Genomic DNA, 12,483 nt, shown 5'->3' with positions numbered 1-12,483 from the left:
AATAATAAGAAAAGTGGAAAAGGAAAGAAAAAGGAGGGAAAAAGAAAAGGGGAGAAAGGAGTCGGGCGGTGGCGCAGGGACCGGCGGGAGGATCCCGGTTCGAGCCCCGGCTCCCCACCTGCAGGGGAGTCGCTTCCCGGCGGTGCAGCAGGTCTGCGGGTGTCTGTCTGTCTCTCCCCCTCTCTGTCTTCCCCTCCTCTCTCCATTTCTCTCTGTCCTATCCAACAACAGCTATAACAACAATAACAACTACAACAAACACAACAAGGGCAAAAAATGGGAAAAATGGCCTCCAGGAGCAGTGGATTCATAGTACAGGCACTGAGCCCCAGCAATAACCCTGGAGGCAAAAAAAAAAAAAAAAAAAGAATTGTACCCATGTGTCAATAATCGTAATGTAAACCACTAACCTCCCAATCAAAAAAGAAAAATAAATTAAAAATATTTTTTAAAATATTTATCTATTCCCTTTTGTTGCCCTTGTTGTTTTATTATTGTTATTGTTATTGTCGTCATTGTCGGATAGGACAGAGAGAAATGGAGAGAGGAGGGGAAGACAGAGAGGGGGAGAGAAAGACAGACACCTGCAGACCTGCCTCACGGCCTGTGAAGCGACTCCCCTGCAGGTGGGGAGCCGGGGGCTCGAACCGGGATCCTTAACGCAGGTCCTTGCGCTTTGTACCATGTGCACTTAACCCGCTGCGCTCCCGCCCGACTCCCACTAGGTAGTTTTAGTGTTGTAAATGTGTCAGAGGAAGGGCTGTAAGCACGCTCTGTACTCACAGAGCACCGAGGGGTCTGGGAGGAGGCGCCTTCCATGCTCAGTAAGGAAGTCCTGGCCTCTTAGTGTCTCTGAGCTTGAAACTCACATGTGGTTCTCGGAGTTTTAGAAAAGATTTATCTCTTTTATTTTAATGGAAGAGAGAGGGGAGAGGGAGAGATGCCAGAGCACTGTTCAGTTTTGGTTAATGGTAGCATCGAGGACTGAACCTGGGGCCTCTGGTGTCTCTGGCAGGACAGTCTGATGCATAGCCTCTGCACTACCTCTCAGGGAGCTCCCCCCCCCCCCCGACTTTCTTCTTAGGTGGGACAGAGTGGCTGGAGTGGGGTGGAGGTGGGTAGTTCTCTCCTCGCAGGAGAGTTCCATCAAGCTGACGTCTGTCTCCAGTGGTTTATTTTTTACTTATCAACCCATGCTTTCCTGATCATGAGATAACACACACTTTTCAGGCACCATACCAACTACAGATTAAATAGCAGAGAGCTGTAAAAATAGCTGTTATTGGCTGGGGGTGTGGATTGGCCCGTCCATGTGCAGTGGGGGAAGCAATTACAGAAGCCAGACCTCCCGCCTTCTGCACCCCACAGGATCCTGGGTCCATGCTTCCAGCGGTTTAAAGACTAGGAAAGCTTCCAATGGAGGGGGTGGGATACGGAACTCTGGAGGTAGGAATAGTGTGGAATTGTAGCCCTCCTGTCCTGCAGTCTTGTCGATCATTATTAAATCACTAATGCTAAGAGCAATGCCCGTTATCCTGAGAACCGCGAGGCGGCGTCTCTAGGAGAGTAAGCAGCTTGCCAAGCCCAAAGGCCTTCGCGCCCGGGAACCACATGGCAGCACCACGCAGAAGGGCGGCTTCTTGAGCGGTGGGCCACAGTGTCACTCTTGCCTTCTTCTTGTTCTCTCCTGATGCTCTAACTGAAAATAAAAAGAAAGAATTAAAAAAGAAAGTGGTAGAGACCGGCCATCGGCACACTGGATTAAGTGCATCTAGTACCAATAGCAAGGACAGGTGCAAGGATCCGGCCCCCCACCTGCAGGGGAACACTTTATAAGCGGTGAAGCAGGTCTGCAAGTGTCTATCTTTCTCTCTCCCTCTCTATCCCTGCCCCTCTCAATTTCTCTGTCTTATCCAATAAAATGGGGAAAAAAAAAAAAAAAGCCACGAGGAGCGGTGGATTTGTAGTGCAGGCACTGAGCCCCGGCTGTAACCCCCGGGGGGGTGGGAGGTGGAGTAGACAACATACTGGCTAGTCAGAGAGACTTTCATGCCGGAGGCTGCAAAGACCCCCAGGCTCAGTCCCCCACACCATCATAAACTGAGCTGAGCAGTGCTCTCAGGAAAAAGAAGATCCAGTAGGATCAGTAGAATCATGCGGGTGCAAAGTCTCGCCAGGAAAAAAGAAGTAAATTAAAAGATTTGTATGTGAGTTTTGCTTTTTTTTTTTTTCTGAGATGCTTTGGAGACAGTGTGTCCACCCACACCTGAGGACCCCCGAGGCCCAATGCCAGACACACCCCGGGCCCGCCACGGCCTGTCTGCAGTCGGCTCCCCCACGTCTGAAAGGACGCAGTTCCCTCACCCTTCCTTCCTCGACATTCTCCTTGTGGCCTCCTCCCTCTCTCTCTTTATCGGGGAGGTTAGTGGTTCACAGTGGACAGTAAAAGGCAGCAGCTGGTCCATGTGTCACATTTCTCAGTTCTGCACACAACACTCTGAGCCCCACTAGGCCCTCCCCCGCCATCATGTTCCAGGATCTGAACACTGCCCCTCGCAGAGCCCTTTCCTTTTGCTTAACACTCCCCGCTTTCTTTCCCCCAGCACCCACCTTTGTGAGGAGCCGTAGAAATGTCGACAGAGGCGCAGACGTCAAAGAGTGTCAGGTAGAGTGGGCAGAGCAGACAAAGCTGCGGAGGAGAGAGAGGCAGTGGCCGGAGGGAGGGGCAGGAGATGGGAACGGAGGAGGTGAGCAGCTTTGTGGAGTGGAATGGGAGCGGGGAGGGTGGAGAGAGTGGCGGGTGGGCAGGGGCTGTAGCGCTGGGCAGGGGGAGTCTCTGAGCGATTGCAGCCTGTGACGACGTCACGCCAAGGTTCAAGGTGGGCTCAGTGTTAGCAGACACGAATGAGCTTCAGGAGCTAGTGGACCAAGACCACTCTCTCAGGGGACGAGCTCTCCACAGATTCTTTTCTTTTTTTTAATTTTTAATTTTTTTTTTAAGAAAGGATTAATTAACAAAACCATAGGGTAGGAGGGGTACAACTCCACACAATTCCCACCGCCCAATCTCCATATCCCACCCCCTCCCCAGTAGCTTTCCCATTCTCTATCCCTCTGGGAGCATGGACCCAGGGTCATTGTGTTTTGCAGAAGGTGGAAGGTCTGGCTTCTGTAATTGCTTCCCCGCTGAACATGGGTGTTGACTGGTCGGTCCATACTCCCAGTCTGCCTCTCTCTTTCCCTAGTAGGGTGGGGCTCTGGGGAAGCTGAGCTCCAGGACACATTGGTGGGGTCTTCAATCCAGGGAAGCCTGGCCGGCATCCTGATGACACCTGGAACCTGGTGACTGAAAAGAGAGTTAACATATGAAGCCAAACAAATTGTTGAGCAATCATGGGCCCAAAGCTTGGAAGAGTGGAGAGGAAGTATTAGGGAGGTACTCACTGCAAACTCTAGTGTACTTCTGCTTTCTTACTTTGGTGCCATACTCCAAACTCAGTCAATTTCTGCTTTGCGTTTCTACTTTTTTTTTTTTACATGCCTAACATTCCCCAGATTCCCATTTAACAATACAACCCCCACTATTTCATTCATCATTTTTCATGGACCTGTATTCTCCCCACCCACCCACCCACCCCAGACTCTTTTACTTGGGTGTAATACTCCAATTCCATTTCAGGTTCTACTTGTGTTTTCTTTTCTGATCTTGTTTTTCAACTTCGGCCTGAGAGTGAGATCATCCCATATTCATCCTTCTGTTTCTGACTTATTTCACTCAACATGATTTTTTCAAGGTCCATCCAAGATCGGCTGAAAACGGTGAAGTCACCATTTTTTACAGCTGAGTAGTATTCCATTGTGTATATAGACCACAACTTGCTCAGCCACTCATCTGTTGTTGGACACCTGGGTTGCTTCCAGGTTTTGGCTATTACAAATTGTGCTGCCAAGAACATATGTGTACACAGATCTTTTTGGATGGGTGTGTTGGGTTCCTTAGGATATATCCCCAAGAGAGGAATTGCAGGGTCATAGGGTAGGTCCATTTCTAGCCTTCTGAGAGTTCTCCAGACTGTTCTCCACAGAGGTTGGACCAATTGACATTCCCACCAGCAGTGCAGGAGGGTTCCTTTGACCCCACACCCTCTCCAGCATTTGCTGCTGTTACCTTTTCTGATGTATGACATTCTCACAGGAGTGAAGTGATATCTCATTGTTGTCTTGATTTGCATTTCTCTGACAATCAGAGACTTGGAGCATTTTTTCATGTGTTTCTCGGCCTTTTGGATCTCTTCTGTGGTGAATATTCTGTCCAAGTCCTTCCCCCATTTTTGGATGGGGTTATTTGTTGTCTTGTTGTTGAGTCAGGCAAGCTCTTTATATATGTTGGTTATTAAACTCTTATCTGATGTATGGCATGTAAAGATCTTCTCCCATTCTGTGAGGGGTCTCTTGGTTTGGGTAGTGGTTTCTTTTGCTGTGAAGAAGCTTTTTAATTTGATGTAGTCCCATAGGTTTATACTTGCCTTAGTCTTCCTTGTAATTGGATTCGTTTCATTGAAAATGTCTTTAAAATTTATGCGGAAAAAAGTTCTGCCAATACTTTCCTCTAAGTATCTGATAGTTTCTGGTCTAACATTCAAGTCCTTGATCCACTTGGAATTTACTTTTGTATTTGGTGAAATACAGTGATTCAGTTTCATTCTTCTGCATGTTTCAACCCATTGTTTCCAACACCATTTGTTGAAGAGACTCTGCTTTCCCCATGTAATAGTCTGGGCCCCTTTGTCAAAGATTAGATGTCCATATGTGTGGGGCCTCATTTCTGGGCTCTCAATTCTATTCCACTGTTCAGTGTGTCTGTTCATGTTCCAGTACCAAGCAGTTTTGATGACAATGGCCCTATAATACAGTTTGAGATCTGGCAGTGTGATGCCTCCGGTTCTGTTCTTTTTTCTCAAGATTGTTTTGGCAATTCTAGGTCTTTTCTGGTTCCAGATAAACATTTGTGGCATTTGTTGTATTCTCCTAAAAAATGTGCTTGGGATCTTGATGGGGATAGCATTAAATTTGTAGATGGCTCTGGGTAATATATTCATTTTGATGATGGTAATTCTTCCAACCCATGAACATGGAATATCTTTCCACTTCTTTGTGTCTTTTTCAATTTCTTTGAGTAGTGACTCATAATTTTCAGTATACAAGTCTTTCACTTCTTTGGTTAGGTTTATTCCTAGATATTTTATTGTTTTTGTTGCTATAGAAAAAGGAACTGATTTCTGGATTTCAATTTCTTCTAACTTAGTGTTTGCATAGAGGAATGCCACTGACTTTTGAATGTTAATTTTATAGCCTGACACCTTACTGTATTGCCTGATGATTTCCAAAAGCTTCTTGCTGGATTCTTTAGGTTTTTCCATGTATACTATCATGTCATCTGCAAATAAGGAGAGTTTGACTTCTTCTCTTCCAATCTGTATGCCTTTAATTCCTTGCTCCTGCCTGATTGCTATGGCAAGAACTTCCAACAGTATGTTGAATAGTAATGGTGATAGTGGGCAGCCCTGTCTAGTACCTGATGTGAGGGGAAATGCTTCCAGTTTTTCACCATTGAGTATGATGTTGGCTGTAGGTTTGCTATATATAGACTCCACTATCTTCAGGAATTTTCCATCTATTCCTATTTTTTGTAGTGTTTTGATCATAAAGGGATGTTGTATTTTGTCAAAGGCTTTCTCTGCATCTATTGATATGACCATGTGGTTTTTGGTCTTGCTTTTGTTGATGTGGTGGATCACATTGATTGATTTACGTATATTAAACCAACCTTGCATGCCTGGGATAAACCCCACTTGGTCATGATGAACAATTTTTTTGATATACTGCTGTATCCAGTTGGCTAGAATTTTGTTCAATATTTTTGCATCTATGTTCATCAGAGATATTGGTCTGTAGTTTTCTTTTTTGGTTGTGTCCCTGTCTGCTTTTGGTATCAGGGTGATGTTGGCTTCATAGAAGCTGGCAGGGAGTATTCCAGTGTCTTCAATCTTCTGGAAGACTTTTAAAAGTAGAGGTATTAGTTCTTCTTTGAAAGTTTTGTAGAATTCATTTGTGAAACCATCTGGTCCAGGACTTTTATTTTTGGGAAGATTTTTGATAACTGTTTCAATTTCATTAGCTGTGATGGGCCTGTTCATGTTATCCACTTCCTCTTTACTTAGTTTTGGAAGATGGTAGGTATCTAGGAAATCATTCATTTCTTCCAGGTTCTCTAGCTTGGTGGCATATAGTTGTTCATAGAAGCCTCGCATGATATGTTGAATTTCTGCAGTGTCTGTTGTGATTTCTCCTCTTTCATTTACTATCCGATTTATTTGGGTCTTCTCCCTTTTTTGTTTTGTGAGTCTGGCTAAAGGTTTGTCGATTTTGTTTACTCTTTCGAAGAACCAACATTTACTTTCATTGATCTTTTGTATGGTTTTCCTATTCTCAATGTTATTTATTTCTGCCCTAACTTTAGTAATTTCTGTCCTTCTGGTTGCTTTAGGATTCCTTTGTTGTTCTTCTTCTAGGTCTTTAAGATGTGCAATCAGGCTGTTTATTTGTGCCTTTTCTTGTTTCCTAATGTGTGCTTGTATAGCTATGAACTTCCCTCTTAGGACTGCTTTAGCTGTGTCCCAAATATTTTGATAGCTTGTGTCTTCATTTTCATTGAACTCTCGAAACATTTTGATTTCTTCCTTGATTTCCTCTTTGACCCAGAAGTTGTTAAGAAGTGTACTGTTGAGCTTCCACATTTTGGCACTGTTACTAATCTTTTGTTGATTGTTAAGTGTTAGTTTCATTCCACTGTGGTCTGAGAAGATGCTTGGGATGATTTCAATGCTCTTGAATTGGCTGATGCTGTCTTTGTGGCCTAACATATGGTCTATCCTTGAGAATGATCCATGTGGATTTGAGTAAAATGTGTATTCCAGTTTCTTGGGATGAATGACTCTGAAAATGTCCAATAGTTCTAGTTTATCTATCTCTTCATTTAGCTCCCTTATGTCTTTACTGATTTTCTTCCTGGATGATCTGTCAAGTTGAGATAGTGGGGTGTTGAAGTCCCCTACTATGATTGTGTTACTGTTAATATATTGCTGTAGCTCTTTCAGTAGAAGTTTGATGTATTTAGATGGCTTCTCATTGGGTGCATAGATGTTAATAATTGTTAAGTCCTCTTGATTGACTGATCCTCTGAGCATTAAGTAGTGTCCATTCCTATCTTTTTTAATCTTATCTATTTTAAAGTCTATCATGTCAGATATGAGAATAGCTGTTCCTGCCCTTTTTTGTGGGCCATTGGCTTGAATGATAGTTTTCCATCCTTTCACTTTAATCTGTGTTTGTCTTGTTGTGTTAGGTGAGTTTCCTGTAGACAACATATTGTTGGGTTGTGTTTTCTGATCCATCTTCCTACTCTGTGTCTTTTAATAGATGAATTCAGGCCATTGACATTTATTGATATAAAAGATTGAAGATATTTTAACGCCATTCTTGTAGAGTTCTAGAGTGTTTTGATATATGTCCTATTTGTGGTTGGTCTGGTTGTTTATAGGAGACCTTTCAGAACTTCTTTCAGGGCAGGTTTGGTGATGGTTGCTTGCTTCAACTGTTGCTTGTCTGAGAAGGTTTTGATGCTTCCATCTAGTCTGAATGACAGTCTAGCAGGATATAGTATTCTTGGCTGAAAGCCTTTCTCATTGAGCACTCGATAGATATCTTGCCATTCTCTTCTGGCCTGTAGTGTTTGTATGGAGAAGTCTGCTGCTAATCTTATGGGTTTTCCTTTGTAGGTGACTCTTTGTTTTTCTCTTGCAGCCTTGAGGATCCTTTCTTTATCCTTATTCCTTTCCAATCTAAGTATGACATGTCTTGGTGTCTTTAGGTCTGGGTTAATTCTGTTTGGGACCCTCTGGGCTTCTTGAATCTTTATGTCTTTGGTGTTGTCTAGACTAGAGAAATTTTCAGCTATTATGGCCTGGAGAACGCTTTCTTCCTCCCCTTCTCTTTCTTCCTCTGGTAAGCCAATAATGCGTATATTGTTTCTTCTGAAGTCATGCCATAGGACTCTGTTGTTGTTTTCAGCATCTCTTAATCTCTTTTTGAGATCTCTTACTTCTTTTTTAGTTGTCTCTAATTCGTCCTCAATCTTGCTAATTCTGTTTTCAGCCTCATTGATTCTATTCTCTCTGCCCTCTACTGCTTTCTGGAGTTCATCTATTTTGTTGCCCTGCTCTGATACTGTTTTAGCTTGTTCAGCTAGTTGCCTTCTTAGCTTAGCGATTTCAGCTTTCAGCTCTCTAATAACCATGAGATAATTAGAATTTTCTTCCATATTCTCATTTGTTGTTCCTGCATTTCTGATTACAATTTTTTCAAATTCTTTACTCACTCCTGTTATTATTTCCTTAGCTAATGTTTGGATGTTGAACTCGTTTTGTGCTTCACCCTCTGGAGGACTTTTAGCTGGACTCTTCTCCTGGTTCGAGTCTCCAATATTTTTTCTTGTTGTTTTAACCATTTTAAATAAGTTAACAGTTTTTTCAATCCCTGAGTTGGAGTTCAGTGGTGTAAAAGCCTTTTTTTTTTCCCCTGTGGGCTATGGGAGCCTGAGGGCTTTTAAACTATCAATAGGCTTCTTAGCTTAATCACTGACTCCTGACCAAGAGATAAAGCAGGGTGTGGCAGAGATAATCCAGTGGGTATGCAAAGAGACTTTCACAGCCCCTCAACTATGCCACCAAGGTATAGGTCTTCTCCTGAGTTTCCCGGTTAGATCTCTGTCCCCTGGTGTCCCTCCCTGTTGCTGCTCCAGATTCTGAGGGAAGTAGCAATGGAGACTCAGAGTTGTATTTGGTGAGTCTCTGGGGAGTCCTCTCCTCCCTTCAGCTGTCCCCTTGTTGGAGCAGACTCGAGGTGGTGTCTCCACTGATAAACTGCTGAACTGTTAGCAGCCACTTAATCTCTCCTTAGGCCCCTCTCTCCTCTCTGTCACCAGCCACGTGTGTTTGTACTCACGGGTGATTTACTGGGTTTCTGTGGTCATTCTAGTCCTGTCTTGTTTCGGTCTGGGTGGTCTCCTTTGGTATTCCTAGTTGATCCGGGAGAGGAGAGGAGAGGAGAGAAAGCGATCTGCTGCTCGTAGCTCCGCCTCCGGAAAAAATGATGATTCTTTTCTTTTTTTAAGAAATATTTTTATTATATTTATTTATAGAGACAGCCAGAAGTTGAGAGGGAAGGGGAGCGGGGACTCGAACCTGGGTCCTTGTGCATTGTAACATGTGCGCTCAACCAGGTGCGCCACCACCTGGCCCCAAATTCTTTTTTTTTTAAATTTTTTAAACTTTTAAAAGATATTTTATTGGTTAAGTGCCCATGGTGTGAAGCGCAAGAACTGGCAGAAGGATCCCGGTTCGAGCCCCCGGCTCCCCACCTGCAGGGGAGTCACTTCACAGGCGGTGAAGCAGGTCTGCAGGTGTCTGTCTTTCTCTCCCCCTCTCTGTCTTCCCCTCCTCTCTCCATTTCTCTCTGTCTATCCAACAACAATGACAGCAGTAACAACAATAAGAATAACTACGACAACAATTAAACAACAAGGGCAAGAAAAGGGGAAAAAATGGCCTCCAGGAGCAGTGGATTCATAGTGCAGGCACCGAGCCCCAGCAGTAATCCTGGAGGCAAAAAAAAAAAAAAACATATATATATATATTATTAATTGGGTTGTTGGAAAAGTTGTGACTCATTTTTTGCATAGAAAACACAGGAAAGTATGCCATGACTATTCCTTTTTTTTTTTTTAATTATCTTTATTCCTTTAAGAATAGAGACAGACAGAAATCGAGAGGAAAGAGGAAGAGAGAGTGAAAGAGAGACAGACACCTGCATCCCTCGCAAAGCTTCTTCCCCTGCAGGTCAGATTAATGGGAGGATTACACCCGGTCCTTGTGCACTGCAATGTGTGTGCTCAACCACGTGCGCCACTACCTGGCCCCAAACCATTTTTATTAATTTTTTTTTTTTTTAATGAGAGAGAGACCAGGACACTGCTCTGTTTTGGCTTATAGAGGTGCCGGGGATGGAACCTGGGGCCTTTGGTGCTTCAGGCATGAACGTCATTTTGCATAACCATTATGCTGTCTCCCCCACCAGAGCGCTGCTCAGCTTTGGCTTATGGTGGTGCTTATGGGGATAGAAACTGAGTCCTCAGACTCTTAGGTATGGAAGTTATTTGCATAACCACTCTGCTGTCTCCCCAGACTGCACAGAATCGTGCTTTAAAAAATAAAGTGCTTGGGGGTCGGGCGGTGGCGCAGTGGGTTAAGCGCACGTGGCACAATGCGCAGGGACCGGCGTAAGGATCCCGGTTCGAGCCCCCGGCTCCCCACCTGCAGGGGAGTCGCTTCACAGGCGGTGAAGCAGGTCTGCAGGTGTCTGTCTTTCTCTCCCCCTCTCTCTCTCTGTCTTCCCCTCCTCTCTCCATTTCTCTCTGTCCTATCCAGCAACGACAACAAGAATAGCTACAATAATAATAATAATAAAAAACAAGGGCAACAAAAGGAAATAAATCAATATAAAAAAAAACCTTAGTTATGAGGTGGAGAGGGAGGGAGGGAGGACATGCTTACATGCTTGGACGCTGGTGGTAGGGACAAAATCAACAGGTTTGCTTTAAGGAACCGTCAAAGGTTATTTTGAAACCCTGTCACTCCCTAACTCTAATATTTATTTATTTGATAGGACAGATAGAAATTGAGGAGGCAAAGGGGAGACAGAGGGAGCGGGAATGAGAGGCACCCGCAGCCCTGCTTCCCAATTGTGAAGCCTCCCCCCTGCAGGTGGAGGCCTGTGCACTGAACTGTGTGTGCTCAACCGCCGACACTGCCCCGCTCCCCACACCTGACTCTAACACCAATAGCTTTTGGCGTCCTTCAGTTCCCTGCAGGAAGATGAGCCCGACCTTCGTAAAGCTGAAGCAGCTTCCGAAAGTCAGCTGGAAAAGAAGACGGAATCTTCAAGCCCGTCACTAGCCAGCCTGCCGGCTGCTGCCACAGGATTCTCTGTTTCTCCAAGAAGCCAGAGTCAGGAACCACTGGCCAAGTCCCCATCTACTGACACAGAACTCTCTGACTCTTTTCCAAAAAGCCAGATTTGGGAAGCGTTGGATAAATCCCTGTCTTCCAACACAAATCTCTCTGATTATATTTCAAGAAACCAAAATTTAGAACCACTGGTCGAATCCTCCTCTTCTGACACAGGACTCTCTGATTCTTTTCCAAGAAGCCAAGTCTGGGAAGCCCTGGGCATGTCCCCATCTACCGATACAGAACTCTTAGATTCTCTTGCGAGAAGCCACACGTGGGAACCCTTGTCTCTGCCACCCTGGGTTTCCGATACCCAGCTTCTGAAGGACCGGATTGCTAAGGCTGAAGCTTGGGAGGCTTATGCCTGGGTGGCCCAGAGAAAGATCAGCCAACCCAGGCAGAGTTCCACAGTGGACCTGCCACTTGCCCCAGTCATAAAAAATAAACGGTCCTTTGGGGCCATCCCGAAGGTCAAGAAGACAAAGGCCTTCGAGCGTCCGCTGTGGTCCAACAAGTTTGAATACATCCTGATCCAGCTGGGAAACACGCTGAGGCCTATTAACTTCTTCCGCTTCTCCTCCCTGTGGATCAACAACGGGAGCTGTGAGTCTGGGCCCTGGGCGTCAGGGGTTCTCCACACTTCACACACTAAGGCCTCTGGGATGCGAGGGGCTGGAGCCAGGTGCAGGGCGTCTGGGCCTGAGCACAGCAGGGCCAGAAGCCCGGCGCAGGGTTGTGTGGGTACGGGGTATGGGAGGGCATGTAGCTGGGTCAGCCAGGAGTGAGGCACCAGGGATGAGACGTTTGGGACCAGGACAGGTGTAGAAACGGGTGGACCCCGATGCTCTGACCCCCAAGGGGGTAGCAGTGGGCGGTGGTTTCTCTGGGCGCCTTGAGAAGGGCCGGGTGGCTCCCAGAACGCTCTTCCCCGAACGCCCCGCACAGGCATTTTCCTCATCATCTACGTTTTCTTGATGTTCCTGGTTGGACTTCCTCTCCTCTTCCTGGAGATGTCAGTGGGTCAGAAGGCCAAGCACGGCGGCATCGCCACGTGGAGGGAGATGAGCCCCTGGATCGGCGGTCTGGGCTACTCTTGCATCATGGTGAGGAGTCCCGGGCCACCCACCTTCTCCCCACACACACGGCCTGGCCTGTCAGGTCCCACCCTCGCCTCCTGGCCTTGCTCCCCGTCCCAGGTTTGCTTCATCACCAGCTTGTACTTGAACGTGACCAACAGCTGGGTCCTCGCCTACCTGGTCCAGTCCTTCCAGCACCCGGTCCCATGGGAGAAATGCCCCTTGCTGAAGAACTCCAGTGACTTCGGTGAGGAGGGCGTGAGGGGAGAAGGAGGGAGTGA

At 45.8% G+C, this 12,483-nt stretch overlaps 1 protein-coding gene across 3 annotated transcripts in view; it reads left to right on the top strand.

The window, feature by feature from the left end:
• Positions 1 to 12,483, top strand: part of LOC103125223 (orphan sodium- and chloride-dependent neurotransmitter transporter NTT5) — a 35,782-nt gene that overhangs the window by 347 nt on the left and 22,952 nt on the right. For all 3 annotated transcript variants that reach the window (XR_009545255.1, XM_060174301.1, XM_060174310.1), the window contains exons 2-5: positions 2,604 to 2,660; positions 10,961 to 11,729; positions 12,072 to 12,229; positions 12,323 to 12,449. Coding sequence is in view for 2 of the 3 variants with exons in the window: in XM_060174301.1 (XP_060030284.1) it covers positions 2,631 to 2,660; positions 10,961 to 11,729; positions 12,072 to 12,229; positions 12,323 to 12,449 (1,084 nt within the window). In the remaining variant the exon portion in view is untranslated. The remainder of the gene's footprint in view (positions 1 to 2,603; positions 2,661 to 10,960; positions 11,730 to 12,071; positions 12,230 to 12,322; positions 12,450 to 12,483) is intronic.

Source organism: Erinaceus europaeus, chromosome 2 (assembly GCF_950295315.1).
Source record: "Erinaceus europaeus chromosome 2, mEriEur2.1, whole genome shotgun sequence".
NCBI lineage: Eukaryota > Metazoa > Chordata > Mammalia > Eulipotyphla > Erinaceidae > Erinaceus > Erinaceus europaeus.
This window is presented reverse-complemented; position numbering and strand designations above follow the sequence as displayed.